Raw genomic sequence first — 20552 nt, forward strand, 5'->3', positions numbered from 1 at the left:
ATGTAGAAGATTAAGGCCCGAATGCTAACAACGCAGAGTAGGCAGAAAAGTTACACCGATGTTAGGCGTAAAGATCTTGAGTTCGAGGTGAGGGATAAAGTGTTTCTGAAGGTAGCACCTATGAAAGGTGTCCTGAAATTTGGAAGGAATGGGAAGCTCAGTCCGCGTTTTGTGGGGCCATTCAAGGTTTTCGTGCGAATTGGCCCTATGGCTTATCCGATTGATACTACCACCGTCTCTCTCTGCAATACATAATGTATTCCACGTGTCAATATTGAGGAAGTACATAATGGATCCATCTCATGTGGTGGACTTTGAGCCCTTGTAGTTGAACGGGAACATAAGTTATGCATAGAAGCCTGTACAGATTATTCCAAGGAAAGTGAAGGTTTTATGCAACAAGGAGGTAGTACTAGTGAAGGTTTTATGGCAGAATCAACCGTTCGAGGAGGCATCATGGAAACAGATGAGGAAATGAAAAAAGCTTAGTACTCAGAGCTCTTTCAAGATTAGAACTTTCGAGAACGAAAGTTTCTTGAGGGTAGAGTGTGTGAAAATCGAAATTCAAGGAAATTGCATTTATTTATCTTAAAGTATTCAGGCTTATATTTCGAATTTTGGAGACTTGGAATATGTTGTTTTAGTTAAATCAATTTAAATTAATCTTGATAAAAGATTTGGATTGAATTCAAGTATTGAGAATTGAATTTAATTTTGGTTTTGGGAATGGGTGGATTCTATTTGGGTTTTAATTGGAGTATCGGTGGAAATTTAAAATTCTTTGGAAATTTTATTTGTTGGGATTGAAGTGGAAAATTTTATTTACGTATGTTTTTGGGGAAAAGAACTTTTTTATGTTTATATTTTGGTTTAGGGACAAATGGGGGAAATTAGGGTTTTAAAGATATTTTATTTATATATTAAGATTGCCTCGATTTACATATAAAATAAAGAAAAAAGAAGAAAAATAAAGAAGGAAAATTTTTTTTCTTTCTTCTTCGTTGAGTTACACGACCTACCCATTTGGAGAGTCGTTTCATAGGGCTCCGAACAACGCAAACCCCAGAAATAGAAAGCATCTTTTAGGTCCATCAACATTGTCTTTTCCTCAATAGCTTATTGTTATCAAAGATGTCGTTACTAATTGACTCTAAATGACAACAGTAATAGTAAGACCATATTGTTCATTCGATTACAGTGGTAAAATAAACAACCTCAATCGTAATTAGATTACGTTTGCAAAATGTTCAAGTAAATGTGATCAAGAATAATTTAATCACATTTACAATTTAAAACCACTATGATCGATCCATCAATGAAATTCTATTATAACAACACCAATTTTGATTACGAATTAGTAAAACAACCTAATTAATGGGTACATGCAAATGTTTCTCAACTCGCCTAAAATCTTTTGCTTCTGAAATTTTAAAAAAGGTTCTCTAGAATTAAGTTATACTACCTTTTTTTGTCAATACGTGCCCATTTTTATGCTTGAAACCTAAGGCTTCTTAATACTAGGAAAATAAAATCCCTCCAAACATCGGGGACGGTTGTTCTCTCTTCCTCCAGAAATTATGCCAATGACCAATTTTGATAATGCAATTTCAAGAAAACCAAATCAAATCCGCCGTTTCGTTTAAGAAACATATCATTCAGCTTTATTCACCATATTGGAAATGAATATTTATATGGAGGGTAGATAACTGTCTATTGGAAAGAATTACAACCAAAACTCCAAGGAACCTAAACTATAAACACTGCGCTTTTCGACAAATCATTGCCAACGTCTGGTTCTATACATGATCTAACAATGCTACTCAATCCATCCTCTTCTGCAGACTGCTATTATTCCGGGCTCCGGGCACTTAGTCTCCTCAATGAAAAGGCAGCATTTCCCAGGAGTACTATAAACCTTCGGCCGACCTCAAGCACTGCAACATCCTTTCTATGCTCAGCTCACGTCGCCCCAGACCATTCCACGTTCCATTTGAACCACTTCTGTCCAGTATTTCCAGCTCCTTTATCTCCTTATGCAATGCCTCCAAGTCCACAAGAGGGACCGTCGTTGGTCGTCCATGGGCACACTGCACATATAACATCTCACACTTGTCAGTACTAGTCATTTCCTCCTCCCACACCCTAAAGAGGGGGAAAAGGGAGAAAAAAAGATATTAAATTTTGTCACTGAAAACAGATCAAAAATTATTCACTCACTTGGAAACACAGAGAAGTCTGCTTCAGTTCCTCAACAATGAGGGAGCACTCTGAAGGTAACAAAGAGTCTCCGAACATAATTGCACCTGATCAAACAATTATCAGAGAAAAAGTTTTCAGCGAAAGATCCACATGAAAATGAAAATATACACATGGCACTAGCACGCACTTCAACTAAACTCATATTTGAGTGCCAAAGATTAATTGCAATTTACACAGCATTCCAAATTTCTTCAATATTCTCCAAGGCTTAATTGCAAGGTGGAATCCTTGCCTTTTCTTTATCTTGGTTTACCGCTTAGGGGTTATCCCAAACGTGTTGCTTTCTGGCAGCCTTTGATTGACAAATTTCAGAAGAAAATTGAACGACTAAAAGATATACCCTTTCAAGGGGAGGTCACTGTAAGACCTGGTTATTATAGAAATGTTAGTATGATTAGTAGTAAGGGATATTCTAGTAATTAAACATCAAGTTTGTTAGATTTTTTGGGTTATAATTAATAGGTGAGAGTGAGATTAGAGGGGTGAAGAATTTTGTCGTATTTTCTTTGTGAAATTTAGGGAGAGACTAACCCTCTCAAAATTAGGGAGAGACTAACCCTCTCAAAAGGTTAGGTACCTTGTTACTTTTCTTATGATAGTATAAAGTATAGCATATTTTCATATTTCCATATTTATGTGTTCTGGAGTTTTGTGTCCTTGAGTGTGTTCTTGTTAGGAAGTATCCTAAAAATCGCTTCACTTTGTGCAAGCTTGGATTTGACCAATATTCCTACTTACTGCATGTCAATTTTTTTTATGCCTTCTGTTAGTATGGAGCTTGAAAGGTTGATACGGAATTTTTTCTGGGAAGAAATGAAGTAAGATCAATCACCTGGTTATCTGGGATTTGGTGTCAAAAGCTAAAACTCATGGAGGGTATTGGAGCTTTTCATCTCAGGAACCAAGCCCTTCTCGCCAAATAGGGTTGGAGTATTTTTTTTTTTTTTTTAAGAAACAATTCAATTCATAAGTTTGGTATCCAAAATTTAGAAGCTTAGGAGAAATTTGTACTATCCAAGCAGTTCAAAGATCAAACAAAAATAAGCCAACCAAAACAAGATAAGTTCAAAGAGAAGAAAATTCTAATAGCTACCCTTGAGACATTAACGACATCGTATTTAAAAGAACATAATGCACTTTGGAGGTGAGTAATTATTAGCATTCATGGCTCCAGTGAGTTTGTTTGGCATACAAAAAGCAATAGGATGTCTAGCCTTCAGAGGCCATGGGTTACCACTTCCAGAGCTTGGAAAAAGGTGGAAAGTCTTGCTATTTACAAAGTTGGAAATGGTACTCGTGTTTCATTTTGGAAGGATCTCTGGCTTTTTAACAATAGTCGATAGCTTCCCAAGATTATTCGCCATAGCTGTTAATACAAGCAGTGCAGTTTCTTCTTATTGAGATGTCTCAACATCTTGGAATATTATTTTCACGAGACTCTCGATAGATGAAGAAGTGGTTGAGTTTCAAAATCTTCTTTTCGACCTCTCTTCCTTTTCCTTGAGAACACGTGCATGATTTTGGGCTCTTGAATCTTCAGAATTGTCGGTGAAATCCTTCTCTTCTCACTTGGCTTTTTCAACCATTATAGACAATGCCTTATTTAAAGCAATCTAGAAGTCAAAAAGTCCAAAGAAATTTATGAAGAATGTCCAACAAGTGGAAATGAATATTTATTGGGGAGGAAACAGGAGTTTGAACACAGGACATCCTGAACCAACCTACTCTAATACCATCTTAAATCACTAATTGACCCAAAAGCTTAAACTGAAGGTGAAGGTAAATTTAATCATAATATCTAGCAGAAAACCAATATACTTATTTAGATCATGTTTAAATGGTAGTCTCAATTTGGCTGAATTTTGCAGAAAAAGATGTTGTCACAGTGTCTTTTACCATCAGTGTGCTCCTTATGTTTCAAGGAAGGAAAACATCCCAACCACATCTTCTTTGAGTGTGTGTATCTGCGAAGCTGCTGGTATTTGTTATTTGATGCTTTTACATTGGGTTTTCTACGTTTCTTGGAAGGCAAATGTGCTTCAACTTCTTTGTGGCATTTGATAGAATTCAAAAGCTTATTTAATTTGGGTTAATGTTGTGAAGGATATTCTTTCTGAGCTCTGGTTAGAAACAAATCAACGTTTTTTATCAAAATTCTGCTAAAAAAGTTGAGCTCCTTATGCTCGTTTTGATTTGGCTTGTCTCAAGTCTTCTACTTAGTGTTCTCTTTCCAAGAAATTTGAAGGATTCTCAATTCAGGATATATATAGTCGCTGGAATGCTTTCATTACTACTTTCTAGGCATATTGGTGTTTTGGTTTTTTATTGTTTCCGTTTGTTTATATTTGCATTTGTCTTTGTTTCTTTTCATTCCCTTAATGCAAATAATAATAATAATAAATAAATAAATAAATTTAAAAGAAAAAAATTTCATTGATGAATGAAATTACAAAAGAGAGGGGAAAGAAGCCCCAAAATCAAAGGAGTTACAAAAGACATTTTCATTGGTCAAAAAAGTATCGAAACTATAACAACTGGATTGCTTAGATAATTTACACCAAGAGATAGCAATGCTAATCACATGATCAAAAGAGGTCGAAATGTTGGGTTTTGTTGTTGAAGAGGTTGTTGTTCCGTTCAAGCCAGACCAGCTAGAGGAAAGCTCTAACAATATTTTTCCAAAGGAGACCTTTTTTCCCCTTGAAAGGATGATCATCAATAACAAGGGAGAGGAATAGGTTGATATCCAGGGGAAAGACCATATGCCAATTAAAAGCAAGAAGAATGTGGTTCTAAAAGGTCCTTGAGAAAGCACAGAACATAAATAAATGGCTTTGGGATTCATGGTCTTTTTTGCAAAGATAGCATCGGCTGGGAGACATCGTAAGAGAGGGGTTACGACATTCAAGCTTCTCATGTGTGAAGACAGGCCTATGTGAAAGCTCCCAGAGGAAGAATTTTATCTTTTCAAGGTAGTGGCCGAACCAAATTCCATTAATTGAGTCTGTAGAAGATAACCTACTGTTGACATACCAAGAAATAGTCCAAGACTTAGTGGAAAAGATGCCAGTTGGCTCCAGCTTCCATAGCCATTTATCATCAGTTTGGAGGGGCCGATAGGTGGTGAGTGTTTGGGAGAGAGTTGCCCATTCCTCAGTTTCCTCATCATTAAGGTGTCTTCGAAGATGGAGGTTCCATCCCCCATTCGCCCCGTTCCACAATTCATTGACCATAGCATCTTTTGCAAGAGACAGGGCGTATAGATTTGGAAAAGATGTGTGCAACAGGCTATTGTTAACCCAAGCATCAAACCAGAATGAGATGGAGTTCCCACCGCCTAAAATGGCGGTAACATGTTGTTCCACAGAAGGTTGGAGTTAGTGTAATGCTTTCCAAGGACCTTTGGTAGTGGACATGGATCTATCACCAGCTTTGTTACCACACAAACAAGTTCCAAATTTAGCCATGATCACTCTTCGCCATAAAACAAATCTTTCCACCCTAAAGCGCCAAATCCATTTTGCTAGGAGCCTCTCATTTCTCAGCTTGAGGTTGGTGATCCCCAAGCCACCCATAGATTGTGGGGATGTAACTTTCTTCCAACCAACAAGATGTAAGTTCGATCCATCTTCCTTTCCTTTCCATAAAAAATCTCGAAATATTTTTTCAATAATATTTGCCACTTTACAAGGGGATAGGTAATAAATGGGAACATTGCTCAATGAGGCTTGAATAAGAGTTAACCTCCCCCCTAGAAATGTATGATGAAGACCACGCTTTAATTCTTTGCTCAATTTTCTCAATTACAAGGGCCCAAAAAGAGGCTTTCCATGTAGAGGCAGCCCGAGGTAGGTGTCAGGCCATGATCCGACCTTGCAACCGTATAAACCCACAATGTCCTGAAGCTAAGTGGGGTAAGATTGATGCCAAGAATTTCAGATTCTTGGTGATTGATGGATAGGCTAGAGCAAGACTGAAAAGTATCAATAACATCAAACAAATTTTTTGTCTATTCCGGGTTGTAGGTGGAGAATAAGATGGTGTCGTCTGCAAATTAAAGATGGGAGATGTAGCTCATTATTTCCAAGAGCAAAACCTTGAATCTTTCTACCCAATTCAACTTGAGATAACAAACAACCAAGGGTATCAATAATGATATTAAAGAGGGAAGGAGATAGCGAAGCCTCTTGCCTAATGCCCCTAGAAGCATGAATTTTTTTCCCCTAGGACGACCATTGATAATGATGGAATAATTTGCAGATGAGATACAGCCCAAAATTCATTTTCTCCAAAGGCATCCGAAACCTTTGCAAATCAGTGTCAAGGAAGCCTCAATCAACCGTGTCAAAAGCCTATTCAAAATCTAATTTAATCACAATGCCCTTCTTTCCCTTTCTAGTCCACTCATCAATAAGTTCGTTGACAATAAACAAGGCATCCAATATTTGACGTCCCTCAACAAAGGCCGACTAATATTCTGAAACCAGGGTAGGGAGAACCTTCAGTCTATCAGAGAGGACTCTATCCAAAATCTTATAAATACCGGTAGTCAAACTAATAGGCCTAAAATCACCAACTCTTTTAGCATCAGCACGCTTGGGGATGAGGCAAATATAAGTCTCGTTAAGATTGGCATTGAAGATACCTTTCTTAAAAAAATCCTGAAACACCCTCAATATGTCGGGCTTAAGGATACGCCAAGATTTTTTATAGAATTCCCCAGTGTATCCATCAAGACCCGGGGATTTATTGGTACCAAGAGCACAGACAGCCCCCTAAATTTCCTGTTCATTAAAGGGTTTAAGCTGTGAAGACTATTACATAGTGAGAGAATGGTGGCTACATGTAGGTAATACCTTGAGGTTGTTCTTTTTGGTGTACAATCTGGAGAAGAAGCCCCAAAAATTCCTCAACTATATCGGTTTCAGTAAGAAGGATCACACCAGCTGTGGAGATAATTTCAAGAATGGTGTTTTGCCTATTTTGGTCACCTTCGCTAAGCCAAATGCCTTTGCACTTTTGTCTCCAAAGAGTCTCCTCCTTGGCCACCACCGAGAGTAGTTGTGCTTTGAGACTATTCTTTTGTATTCTATGGATGGTGGGACTATCGGATGACTCCTCCATACCATCAAGAAGAGAGTGATTTCCGCTATAAACTGATTCATTTACATGTGAATACAACCAAAGGTTTCTTTGTTCCAAGCTTTGAGGATTTCTCTAAGGCCCTTCAACTTAACAATAAAGCCATGTCCCAGTCGCCCAAGCAAAGGAGTGTTCTTCCACCAATAATCAACAAGGTCACAGAAACCTTTGCGCAACATCCACATATTTTCAAGGTAGAAGGGTTGGGACCCCATTCGTCAACACCAATGGATAGCAAGATAGGGTAGTGGTCAAATGTTGGGTCTCTCCAATCTCTTGGATGTAGTGTAGGCAAATTTCTGTTGGATGCTTTCAGTTATCAAAAAACGATCTGTGAGTATGAAGACCGGGTAATGTCTATAACCAGACCAAGTGTAAGATCCATTTTGCAGAGGAATGTTCAGGAGATCAGCCCCATCGATGAAAGTATTGAAAGTTTTCATACTCACCATTTGGGGCTTATCATTTGATTTTTCATAGGACCATCGGGACACATTGAAATCACCTCCCAAAATCCAGTTTCATGTGCAAAGGCCTTGAAGATCATAAAGCTCCTACCAAAAGAGAGGTCTATCTTTTGCCCGAGAAGGGCCATATATTCCAAAGAGCCAAAAAGGAAAGCCCTCAGCCAAGGAAAACTGAATGGTAAGTGAGAAGAGACCTTTAAATAGCTCTCCAGACGTGATAGATGGGTCATTCCACATGATGATGATACCCCCAAAGGTTCTCGAGGCCTCTAACACAGACCAGCTGATATGCCTAGAGCTCCAAAGAGACTTAATGATAAAACGATCCATATCTTCGAGCTTTGTTTCCTGAAGGATAACCATTGTAGGATTGTGTTTTAAGATAAGATTTTTCACAACCACACACTTCTCCCAAGCCTTGATGCCTTTGACATTCCAAGATAGAATGAACATGTATAAGAGGTTGGCCCACCAAGATAAGCCTTAGAAATGTCCTTGTCATAATTGATAGAGGTATAAAGCCTCTTTAATTTGTTTATGCCTTTGTTTTGCTTCTAGGATCATTTGACCTTCTTTGAGGTGGATGGAATAGCAAAAATGCACAGATTATGTTCCAGAAGCCAAGGAACCACAATTCGAAGGTGGGATGCAGGGTCAAAAGAGCTTAAAACAAGATCAGCCTCCGATTCAAGGTCGCTCTCAGCCAATAAAGAGGCGCATACTAACGTGTTTTGTAAGGAGAAATTAGGAGGAGGAGAGGTGGGATGAGTGAAAGGGGAAGGTGGAGCAATGGAGAGGGGAAGAGGACTATAGCCTAAGTTGTCGTGGTCAGAGAAGGTTGGGCAAGATGTCAAAGAGTTGAATTTAGTGTCGGGTATAAGGTATGACCTATTGTTTAGAATGGTGATGGATAGTTTGTGTGGGGAGTTATGAAGGTCGGATGGAGGAGGCAAAGTGAGAGGATGGTTTACATTAGAGACTGATGGGTGAGGAAGCAAGTATGGATTCGTATCAAGATTGGCGAAAGGACTTGGATGGGCCGAGCCTGGTGGAGGGTCGATGTTGATGGCTATAGGAAGGTCTATAGGCTTATCAGGGCAAAAGTTGGGCAGATAAGAAGTAGATTGTGGGAGTGTAATGGAGGGGGGAGCAAGGGGAGGGTTGGGCTAGGGTGGAGTGAGCTTTGATTGAGGAATGGTGGGTTGGGGAAAGTGGGCTTTTGTTGGGATAAGTTTGGTAGGGCAAGGAGAAGACCAACAGGTGTGTTAATGGAATGGGGGATGGGGCTTTTAGAAAGGGTAGATGGGCCGGTTGGAGGAAGATCGGCCTGTTGGGTTAGTGAAGGAGACGAATAGATAGGTATAGGTTGAGGGATGGGAGGTGAGATAGAACGGGTAGGTGAGGGATCAGAGGGAGGTACCTGTGGAGCATGTGCAGATGCTGACACAGGGTACAGTCCAAGGAGACCTTTCTATAAGTCAAATCGTGCCTCGTTTTCCGCGTCACCCAGAGAAAGGCATCCATCCGGTGGCTGAGAGCCACGGATTCTGGCAACAAAACCCAGAAACTGGTAATATAAATAAAAAGATGAAAGATAACCCATGAATATCATCCGAAAAAGCTGAAGCCAACCTCATCCACGCAGCATCTAATTTTCCATGATCCATGGTATTTGTACAAATTATACAAGTTTAAGCATGTACCTCTGCAGGCCTTTGAATTAAGAACTCGAAGTACGGATGGTGGCGTTGTTGATGAGCCATCTGTATCAGCAAGCTTTCAATCCAAAAAAAAAAAAAAAACCCGTCTCAGCAAGCTTATATATGCAGACATAGCAACATCCCCAAAATTATTTAGGTGTTTAAGGAACAATATAACAGCTAAATAAAATTAATATCTATCTGGATGAAACATAAAATTTGTATTAAAGCGCAAGGTCCTCAGTTACCTGATGAAGAAACTCCAGAAGATCTACATCAGATAAATTAACCCCTAATATGCAGGGTACCTATTATGTTATACACATAAATGTTGATATAAAAACATAATAAGAACATATAAATTGGAATTCTAACAAAATAAATATAAATTTGTTACAAATTTCAAGCGCACAATAAATGCTTTATTACAGTTCGCATGGTTTGGTTACCCAAAGTTGAATGTAATAATCAGTTTGGTTACACAAAGTTGAATGTAATAATCATAGAAGCAAGGAAGATGATGATTAACTGCCATTAGCGTGATGGCCGTTTCCTGCTTGTGTAGGATGTTCAAATTGCTGCACAGAAAACCAAATATTAATTTGGCAAACTTGAGCGGTACTGGTAAATCAGAAAACCCCTTCTCTCTCAATTTCTCCTTTTAATCAAAATCAAAAGAAACTACCTTGGGCAGTCTTCATCTAGTTTACCTATGAAAATATATAGATTTTCCAATGGATCAAGAGCTGTTGCCCTTTCCTCACTTTAGCATGCTAAGTCGTTTTCTAGCTTAGCATAGCCAGAGATTAGGCCGAAACATATTTTTGACAGAGGAAAAGGACAATTTAGAAGGTTCTAGGGAGTCATACAGGATACCTTCGGAAGGATTTTGAATCTTGAGCATGAATACTACAGATCCAACCCCACTCTTTAACCTGATCGGCATAGTTATACAACAACTGGTAACCAATCTCTGGCAGCACCTATAGTAAACAAACAGCAGGATCAATATATCCTTTAAATCAAAGCATGATATATTAAGACCAGAAGACAACAAACATAATTTACCAGCTCGTGTTCAGCATCCAGATAGGTTGTAGTCTTTGCTTCACCAGACAACAGCTGTGTATATAAGGCTTTATTAGAAATCACAAAGAACTAGTTCATCAAACAAATCATGATCACCTTTTGACGAAGATCTTCAAGTCGAATTCTTTCATCTGCAGCATGCTGTAGCAAAGCACCATTTCAACATCATTACCCCACCCCATGCGCATAGAAGACTTGTCAATTGGTGTACACATATATTGTATACAGAGTGTAAGAGGAATCACAAGGCATGAGTGTGTTGTACCCAAGCAATGGATGGCATTACACATAGACAACCTATTTAGAAATAATAATAATAATAATAATAAAGAAAAATTTAGACTGAAATTTCCATGAAGTTTTGTGCCATGGGAGGATGGGTCTATTTCAATCAAGTTCTTTCTTTCCACTGTAATCTGTCTGGCATACTTTGTGTGGGTTATGGTGAAACGTCCCTGGGGGAGATTATGAGGCAGAGTCATGGTTGGGAAATCTGGGCTTTGGGTAGTGGATAGGGTGGGGAGGCAAGTTTGGAGAGAAGGGAGAGGAAGGGAGAGAGGTGAGCGAGGAGAGAGAGCCATGATTTTATCACGATATAATAAAGAATAAAACACTGGTTGAGAAGAAGAAGAAACTAGTTAATAGAAAAGAAGATCAAGGGTCAGTATTGTGCGCTGGCAACCAATTTTGACCCCTTAATTCTGCCAAGATTCTTGGATTAATGTCTACGTCAACAATCAGACACATCTACGATCAAACAGCACTTTCATCCAATCATTGCAAAAATCAACTTTCCTCCATCTTGAGAACTAACAATTTTTTAGTTAGAAGTTGATATAGGACCAGCCACTGATGAATTTCAGTGACCAATTATATGAATAAAGAAATAAACAAAATTGTTTTTCATATAAAACCGCCTAGCAGACCCAACAAAACTAATTAATCAAAAAAAGACAAAAATAATAAAATAATTATGAGGAAAAAAAACACCCAGAGAACAGAGAACCACCTGAAGTGAACGAACCTAAAGGGATTGAACCAACCTGATCGATAACAGCCAGTATTCCGCCAGATACAACTGGAATGAATTTCTTATCAAGCTGTAGAAGTACTTTTGCATCTTCAAGGAAATTTTTATCGATGGATTCGGGAACTAAGGAATTGCTAGCAAGAGATAGGAACCCTGAAGTGATATCAAGTATACTAACTTCATCGTCAAAAGCATGTGAATCCTCATTTATCTGAAATCAAAAAGGAAAAACTATTAAATATTTACTCGAATAAATAAACGAAGCCTCATATCAAGCTAAAGAAAACAAATTAAGTTTCAAACTTTACTGTAGTTGGACAGCAATTATGCCATTTGATCCATAAATCTGAGGACTCTTGAGTTTCCTTTGAGCATAGTTCTGGACGTGAAATAGGGTCAAAACTATCCCATTCAAATAGTATTGGAGGATATTAAAAAGTCATACTAATATGCTAACTATAAGAAGCACTGAAATATTTGTTTCAGTCTAAATGTTGAAATCTCATTTTCCAAATCCATAAGAACAAATAAAGAGTCAGTTTTGTATGCACAGTATACCTATAACACCTTCAGTGACCTTAACATCGCATTGGGACTGCTTGGAAATCTCTCCTTGTTTCTCCTCATCATTTCCCATAATAGCAGGCATCTTTATCGTAGCTGTTCTGGCAGATCTGGAAGTGAGGAAAACGTGTTTTATATTCTAATAAAAATCAACAATTTTAAATTGATAGGGGAAAGGTTTGGCTCTCTACCTGGTTCCCATCAATGAGTCATCAACAGGAAATGGCTTAACATATCGATTACTAGTACCAAAGAAATGTTTGGAATCTCTCAACTCACCTAGTTCTGTACGTACCAGGCAGTAGCTACAACATTAGTATTTCATCAGTGACATCTTACAGGTGATGACTTTTTAAATGAAAATACCTAAATGAGGTGGCCTGTCAAGGAAGACCGGTGCCTGAAGCTTTTCAACTTTCCCTTGGTCCGTGCAATAGAAATTAGTGGCACTAGACTTATTGGCTTTTCTTTCGTTCAGGCAATAGAAACTAGTGGCATGAGGCCTTTCTGCCTTTGTTTGGTCCAGGCAATAGAAACTAGTCTTTCTTTTGTAAAAAGGTGGAGCCGATTTGCCTCTTCTAGGCCTTTCAACAGAAAAATACTTCTCTTTCAAAGTTTGATGTCCAAACATAAGCTCTGAGCTTTCACAAGCCTTTTCACAATCTCTTCCAGGCAATCTCCAATTGAAAAAATACTTCTGACGGGAGTGCATATCTGGACTCACAGGAGAAGAATGTTTAACATGGTTAGATTTTTTAAGGAAGGTGCTAAGGTCCTCTCTTGCATCAAAAACATCATCAATTATCAGTGTACTATCGATACAGCTTGCTATGTAATTCTTTTTGTTGGAACTACTCAACGTGATATCACAATCAAATTTGCAGCCCTTTTCATCATCATCCACTAAATCCTTGACGGGTGTCCTATCTCTAGATCTCCAGCTCCTTTCACCCTCATCCCTAACACTAAAGCAATCAACGTCCCATTCTGAGGCTAATATGAAATTTGAAGTCACGGGACCGTTTGGGGAACTTCTGGTCTGATAACTTGACAAAAACTTCTGCACGTGCTTGTCCAAATGCCATGAGGATATACAAATTAGATTAAATAATTTTAGATAGAAATTTTATATCATGAGAAATTCATAAATTGTAAGCTCTAATAATGGTCAGAGAGCATACCTCAGCATGTGATGAGGTGCCGGCACAAAGATCAGAACCCTTGAAGTAAGCATCAAGCTTTAGAATGTCAACTTCATCATCAGGTATTTTTTGCATTTGGGTTCTTTTGATGACATCATTTTGAACATACAGTTTGTCACCAGGAATTGAAGTACTCTCAAGTTGAAAGCTACTCCATGAGGAACATCCCCTAAGTGAGGGTTTGTTACCCGTTAAGATGTATTCATCGTAGCTAAATTCATCAAAGTAGGAAGATGGTGTACTTCCGGCAGAACCAGTGATCATATTGAAACGCATTTTAGATGATTGACCTTTCAAATCTGAACAGAAGATATTGTCCTCAACAATGTCATCACATCCTTGGGGAGAATTCAGTCTTCTATCCAAAAAGGAGTCTTCAGATACAAAAAAGTTTTCAGGTACCGATTGGTAAGTGTCATTGTTTTGGACAGCTGTAGTTGAGCATTTTGCCAAGGGAGTATCCCATGATTTTGAGAAATGGTCGGCTTGGTAACTAAATTGCATCCTAGCTGCTTGGTCACCATCATCCAATTCAATTGAACTTGTGTGTGAACTCTCACGTGCCTTTTTGTCATGCAACCTATGGGACAAGATATCATCATGTTCCGTGAGCATAACTGATGGTGAAAACAAATCGGTAAGGGAAGCCTGACAGCTTTGCATTCTGCTCTTCTTCACAGATGGAATATTCTCTGAAACAAAAATTGAACCAGGTCATTTTTACACTGCAAGTTTGCACGGTATGCATATACTTTTTATGTGGAAGTGTGCTGTGCAGATAATAAATGGGGACATTTTCACCTTAACCATTTTGTTAGGGGGGGCAGTGTGGGCAACTCAAGCAGCATATATAAGACTAAATCATTTCATAAATCAAAATGTGATGAGACGAAAGTTCAACTTAAAAGTACTTGATTTTGTTGAAATCATGTTATCTTCATCCTTCCACAGCTGATCTCCAACTATGGGGGTTGTATGGACCAAAGATTTTCCTGCAAGTGCAAAATGAAACTTCAAACAGTGTTTATGAACAATCACTACGGTGACAAAGATATGGCTAACTGCATACCACAATTATATTTTTCTTTCCAAAATTGTTGAACGGCTTCTTCAATGAAGGTAAGTATTGGGGTCCAGTCCTTCGGAAATGAAAACAGAAGGAAATCAGAAGGGGTTGGTTAGAAGAATCCAAGGAAAGAATTCTATCAAACCATTAAAATGTGATAAAACAAATATTAAATAAAGGAATAGAAGAGAAAACAAATAAACTAGTGTTTGGAGAACAAGAATTACCTTAAACTGAACAATGGTCTTAGATGACTCAAATGTTAGGTCGTAGAAAGATCCTGGGCAGTCTAAATTTAAAACATAAGCAGGATTTGCTTCAGACCTGCTTCTCTTCCTTCTGTGACAGACATGATCAGTCTGCGGATCCTGGCTCATAAATCTACTGGCCAGTTGATTAAGTAATTTATGAATTTGGCCCTTGAAAATGAATCGCCTGTTAATATCTGTCCTTGCTGAGGTCTAAACAATTTCATAAAATACTGAATCCTATCCACCCACCATAGATTTAAAGAATTCACAGAATGACGTGGATACAGACGTATTGAACAGCCTGCCATAAAAACAACTTATAAAAAATAATGAAATATCAAAAAGCAGAATTAGCCTTCTTTTGTGTAATCAAGAAAATAATTATACCTTGATACTGAAGCTATCAAACGGACTGCATATATAGCCAGAAAGCTTTAAGTCCCCATCACCGATTTTTAATTCATGGAGAGACCTGGAAACCTCACTACCAAAGCCACTTCTCAAAAGTGATAAAGGAGAAGGAGAGGGATCCGTGCAAAGAAGGATACTCTCACTACATCAGAGAAATAAAACTGTGAAAAAACTAACATAAAAATTTTACATATTTCAACCTGAATTAAAGATACCTTTCACTGTCTACAAGTTTGAAGGAAACTTTAGAATGTATGAGGGCAGTTCGAATTACACATTTCTTGACTGCATGCAAGACCTTCTTGGGGCTTCGAGTTCCATTATGCAAAATGAAATTTCACATGTCCGTAAAATGCAATATAATATTTCATTTTACATAGCTAAAAAGTTAAGGTCCATTTGGGTTAAGAAAGTATTTTAAGAACTTGCATTTTGAGAACAACTATACTAAAACTATCAAAATAGAATAAATTATAATTTATGTGAAAAAAAATCATATTTTTCATTAATTAATTTTAAATATAAAAATTGAGACACTGAACATCTAAAACTGATAGTTATCATTGTATTTTTTTTTTTTTTATATTCATGAGTGTTCGGGCTAGCTTATGCACATCTCGACTAATTTCATGGGACAACCTGCCTGACCTTACAACATTTGGGTGTCACCCGTAGGATATTAAATCCAAAGTAGGTAGTCACCATGGATTGAACCCATGACCCCTCCTTAGCCCTTTGGCCTTTTTTTATGTTCCCACTACCACTAGGCCAACTCATCATGGTTGTTACCATTGTATTAACAAATATAGAAGAAATAATTTAAAAATTATATGAAAGCGATAAAATATTGTTGTTTTGACTTCAATTTCTTAAGAACATACTACCAAAGTGTGATTAGTGTGCATCACAAATTCTAAGGTGGCAAGTACTTTTTGTTCCATAAAACAGATACTTCAAACTTCCTTCCCACAAGGCCCTATATATTTCCTTTTGCCTTTTCAGCTTTCATAAACTATGACTGCAATCTATTATCTCCTTTCTCATCATAAGAACTTGCCTTATCCATAGATCAACTCTTGAATTCTCCTTTTCACTAAAAAAAAATGTTTATTATACAAAAAAAGAATATAAAAATTCTAAGAAATTAAACCTGGATTGCATATGTTTCCTTCGAACTGGTTGGTTGTAAAACAGATCTCGAACAATAACTACAGAAGAAAAAGACAAAAGAACCCTGATCCAGTAATGGCCTTCAGAAGTATTTGCAAGAATAGAATATAACAAAGGAGAAAATATTGTTTTTCCAGTTGTAATTGCAAATCGCATGAATGTTTAGAAGTATTTGGGGCATAATTAGTAAGGAGACACCATAATAAGATGCATATAGTTTCAATTATTTTTTCTGTGCTAGTCTAGTTCAACAAAAAGTGCAGTGACATCAATACACTAACCTTATCATGAAAAACATTGGGTGGCTAATCAATAATCAATACACTACACCAAGGTACAAATCATACAATCAAACACTATTTCTTACAAATATATGATGGTAATTATGTGGACACATATATACTTAGCAACTACAGATCAGATAACTGAAAGGATAATTACAAAATTTATAAAACAACCAAAATTGGATCTACATCCCATAAAATTACATTTTGTCACACCAGTATTCCATGCCATGAAGATTTACCACATCAATGGTTTTCATGAGGTTAATGGTCAGAACAGAAAAACTAAAACAAAAGGTACAATTACAAAAGCAGAGCCCAAAATCAATGACTTGAGTCCAGATACAAAAAGATGGAGCAGCAAAGGAAATATAAGAAGGAAATATACATATAATTATGTGTATGTGTATGTATCCAGATACCAAAATACCCAAATACCAAGGAGCTGATTAGATACCCTTAAGTTTTCTCTCTAATTTGCCCATCAAAAGATTATATGGCGTGTGTATGTGTGTGAGAATGTAAACAATTGCCCCTCCCCATAAAAATCTGGCTCTGCCCCTGTAGATACAAGCACTTGCAAGGTCTTAAAGCATGCTAAGCAATTTTTGGAATAAATGTGACTGAGAGATGATGAAACTGTTACAACTTACCAGTAGTGCCAACATCTTCCATATCATCGTCAATTCCAAGATACAAGCATTTACAACCCTGTAACAAACAGAATAAAAGTTAATTACTTAACAACAAAACAGGAAACTTCTCATGTATGGCTCCATAATTGAATAGTTGTAACCTTCTGTACCTTTAAGACTTTACGATATCCATTTGCCCTCCCACATGCTCTAGTTATGATCTCCACCAACGATACATCGGAAATGGAAGCCAATGCCTCTCCTCGAAAGCCAAATGTTCCGCATTTGGAATCCATGTCGACAAGATCGTGAAATTTTGATGTCACTGCATAAAGTCATTGAAAAGTACAACATAAACACCCCAAGGTAGTAAATCCAAATTCACTAAATATATGTGAGCAATGTCCAGTTCCAACGTTAGAGTTCTACTTTTCACCAGTTGTCTAAAAGATAATTACATCAAAAACATCCTTTCACCGCTTACAAGAGACAGCAGTGAAATCCAATCGCAGATTCAGCCCTTTTCTGCACCATTTCCATTAGTTGAAAAAACTAATAGGTTTTCGGTAATATCATTGGATTCCAAAATAGAACCAGGGAAATGATAATGAAGTAAAGACTCACAGTACACAAGGAAGAAAGTTGAGATTTTTACCATATCTTTCTCCTAGCAAGACTAACCCATCGCGAGTAATACCAGATCCTATAAGAATATAACAAATTCACTGTATCAGTATGAAACCTCATATAGAGAAGTAAAGTAACAAGTAGCGTACTGAGAAAATCACAAACCATCGTCCACTACTTTAACATAGGATGTCCCAATGCCCATGAAAATTGAAATCTGGAAAAGGCATAAATTGATATAATAGACTGCAAGTAAGATACATTAAGGCAGGCAAATTACAAGAGAATTATATATATATATATATATATATATGGTAGCCTACTATTTATAAATTACAAATTTAGTCACTTTTAGAGGCTGTTTGGGAGGCTGGAATATAATCATAATCACTGAGAATCTGAAGGGTATTGGAATGAGTGAGGAATCAAGGGCAGAATGGGAATGGGATCATGAAGTGTGAAAATGATGAGAAAGAGAGTTGGATCGAAAGCAGTGGAAACAAAATGAGTTTGGTATGTGTTATAAATCGGGTCCAAAATGCTCAATCCAAACATGAGTTTTGGATCACATTACATTATAAACTAATTCCATTATGGGCCCCCAAACAACCCCTTATTGTATCTGCCTAGCCTACTATTTGGTCCTCATGTCAAATCAACATTCTTTAGTTCGCTCAATATGACAGTGTTATGATACCACCCAACAAGAACAGCAAAGAACACAAAGAAATACAAAAAGCATTGAAACATAGAAATATATATTGCAATATAGAGGTAGTTACAATACACTAATAGCTTTTCGAGAGGGCTATCTCCCTCCAAATTCACACCAAAAACAATCCTCCCTTGCTCCCAACCCACTCAATCTATTTATAACCAAAAACTATAACCTTCCCAACTGATTACTAATATGCTCTTACTAATAATATACTAATATCCCTAACTAAGACCCTTACAAACTAGTAACAAAGTTAAAACTTCTTAGTACCAAAATCAAAAATTTAGGGATTAAAATAAACTAAGTTCAGTAACTAAATTTATTCTCCTTGTAAAGAGAACCAATCAACCATAAAGGAGTAGTTTTTCTCTTGTAGAAGGAAGAAATGTGCTGCTCAGTGATGGATGACTAAGAAATAAAGTACGATTTCATGGCAGGCTCTAATTCATAGTGCACTACTTGTGACTGTTTTAGGTGCAAGATTGATGTATATCTAAGTTAAATATTTTGTACACTCCCGACCGGATTAACTTGCCGTAACAGTCATAATTAGTAATAAAGCACATCACATTTCCTACTTGGGTGAGTAAGCAACCCCATGCCTCAGCACAGAACAATATCATACAATGGACATTAGACTCCATACCTTCGATGCACCAGCATCCAAGCTATTATAAACAAGCTCTTCCACAACCTTCGTGACATCATAGAGAATAATGCCAGCACGCACAGAACTACGAACAGACTTAGGCAGGGGCTTGATAGTCCCCATCTAGCATTACGGTGCATCAATAAGAAAAAACATCAAATGGGAAACAAGACGAAGAAGAAGAATAGGAGGAAAATTAGCATATAAATACAAAGATAAATAGTTCATTATTTTCACCAAAACTTGATACATTAATTGTACTGCTTTTTCAGAAAGTAGTTCCAATGGCGAGAGCAAGTGGACAAATGACGCAAAATCTGACTACAGAAACTTGAATTTCTAACTTTGTATAACTCACTTGAGATGAGACAATCTCACCCTTCCCAGACCCTTAAAAAGGCAAATCATGGTCTTGGAAGCATCTGAAGATTGAACTTCAGTTTGGAGATAAAGTAAGGCACGAATACAACAAACTAGACAACCAATTCAATGTTTTTATCAACATAAATTCATTCCGCAATTTCATAAGTCCTCATATTCGATTTACAACACCCCTTTTCATAAATTATAAACAGTTTAGCGTCAGCTCCCTACAGAGCACATGCGAAAGCGAGAATAGCCAAAGAACTGGGCATTTCCGAAAAATTGAAAGTTAACAAAAATGCCAGTGAAGACTGTAATCGCTTTGCTCTCTTGCTACGTTTAGGAAGATTCATGAAAAACAATGAGTTCTTAACGAAACTAACCTTAAAAAAACCCTACATAAAAGACTTCTGTAACAATTATTTTACTCTATTTCTGTCAAAATCTCAAAAGCTATGCTCACATGTTCGCGCAGCATCCACCGCCCGACTCTTCTTTCCAATGTGGCGGTGCAGGCACATATGCCGATGGTTCCGTACTCAGTCAAAAGCCAACCTCTTCTCGAGACGACTGTGCTCCGCCGCAGTGAATGAGAAACTGGCCGTGCCGAGTGTCGGATTCAGAGCATACCGCCGTAAATCGTAATTAAGAACTTTCCCGGTGCCAGGACGGTGCTAGCACGGACGACATGTCGGTCCGATTTTCTTTTTTTCTTTCTTTTTTTTTTTTAAGGAAAAAGTTATTCGGACGCTAAACTCGTCCAGTTCTATTCTGTTAATCCGAAACTTTCAACGTCATTCAATTGTACTTCCAATTTAGCCACACAAAAAAAAAATCACCATCTTAGCTCTCAACTTCATTGGAAAAAAAAAAAAGGAAACTGTCAACTTCATTGCTAAAAGTTTTCTCAGGTTTAATTAATTGT

At 37.5% G+C, this 20552-nt stretch overlaps 1 protein-coding gene across 4 annotated transcripts; it reads right to left on the reverse strand.

Annotated features, from left to right (window-relative positions):
- Positions 1–1633: 1633 nt before the first annotated feature.
- On the reverse strand, positions 1634–20389 carry MLH3 (MUTL protein homolog 3). 4 transcript variants are annotated; one of them, XM_039047717.2, is made up of 28 exons: positions 20091–20389; positions 19262–19387; positions 18063–18114; positions 17926–17973; positions 17441–17595; positions 17289–17346; positions 16332–16389; positions 15397–15489; positions 15158–15323; positions 15056–15071; positions 14747–14964; positions 14523–14592; positions 14365–14445; positions 13433–14145; positions 12618–13320; positions 12443–12536; positions 12246–12361; positions 11996–12066; positions 11701–11898; positions 10754–10798; positions 10637–10690; positions 10445–10551; positions 10098–10146; positions 9817–9876; positions 9572–9644; positions 9289–9415; positions 2218–2303; positions 1634–2087 (listed from the first exon to the last, which is right to left on the reverse strand). In XM_039047717.2, exons 1-27 carry the CDS (start codon positions 20103–20105, stop codon positions 2249–2251), a joined length of 3621 nt encoding a protein of 1206 aa, XP_038903645.1. In that variant the 5' UTR covers positions 20106–20389; the 3' UTR covers positions 1634–2087; positions 2218–2248. The 4 variants fall into 4 exon arrangements, with proteins under 4 accessions (XP_038903645.1, XP_038903643.1, XP_038903642.1 ...); XM_039047715.2 differs by lacking the exon at positions 9289–9415 and having other exon boundaries at positions 12618–13311; XM_039047714.2 differs by lacking the exon at positions 9289–9415.
- Positions 20390–20552: the final 163 nt, after the last annotated feature.

The sequence above is a fragment of the Benincasa hispida genome, chromosome 11, assembly GCF_027475165.1.
Source record: "Benincasa hispida cultivar pf3 chromosome 11, pf3_genome.v1.1, whole genome shotgun sequence".
NCBI lineage: Eukaryota > Viridiplantae > Streptophyta > Magnoliopsida > Cucurbitales > Cucurbitaceae > Benincasa > Benincasa hispida.

What these genes read in the sequence shown, in the direction of transcription:
- MLH3 (XM_039047714.2), bottom strand. An exon ending in TTCTGGAGTTTCTTCATCAG is followed by an intron (nt 9,645 to 9,816) that starts GTAACTGAGGAC and finishes TTGGATTGAAAG; the next exon opens with CTTGCTGATACAGATGGCTC. An exon ending in TAATTCAAAGGCCTGCAGAG is followed by an intron (nt 2,304 to 9,571) that starts GTACATGCTTAA and finishes TTGTTTGATCAG; the next exon opens with GTGCAATTATGTTCGGAGAC.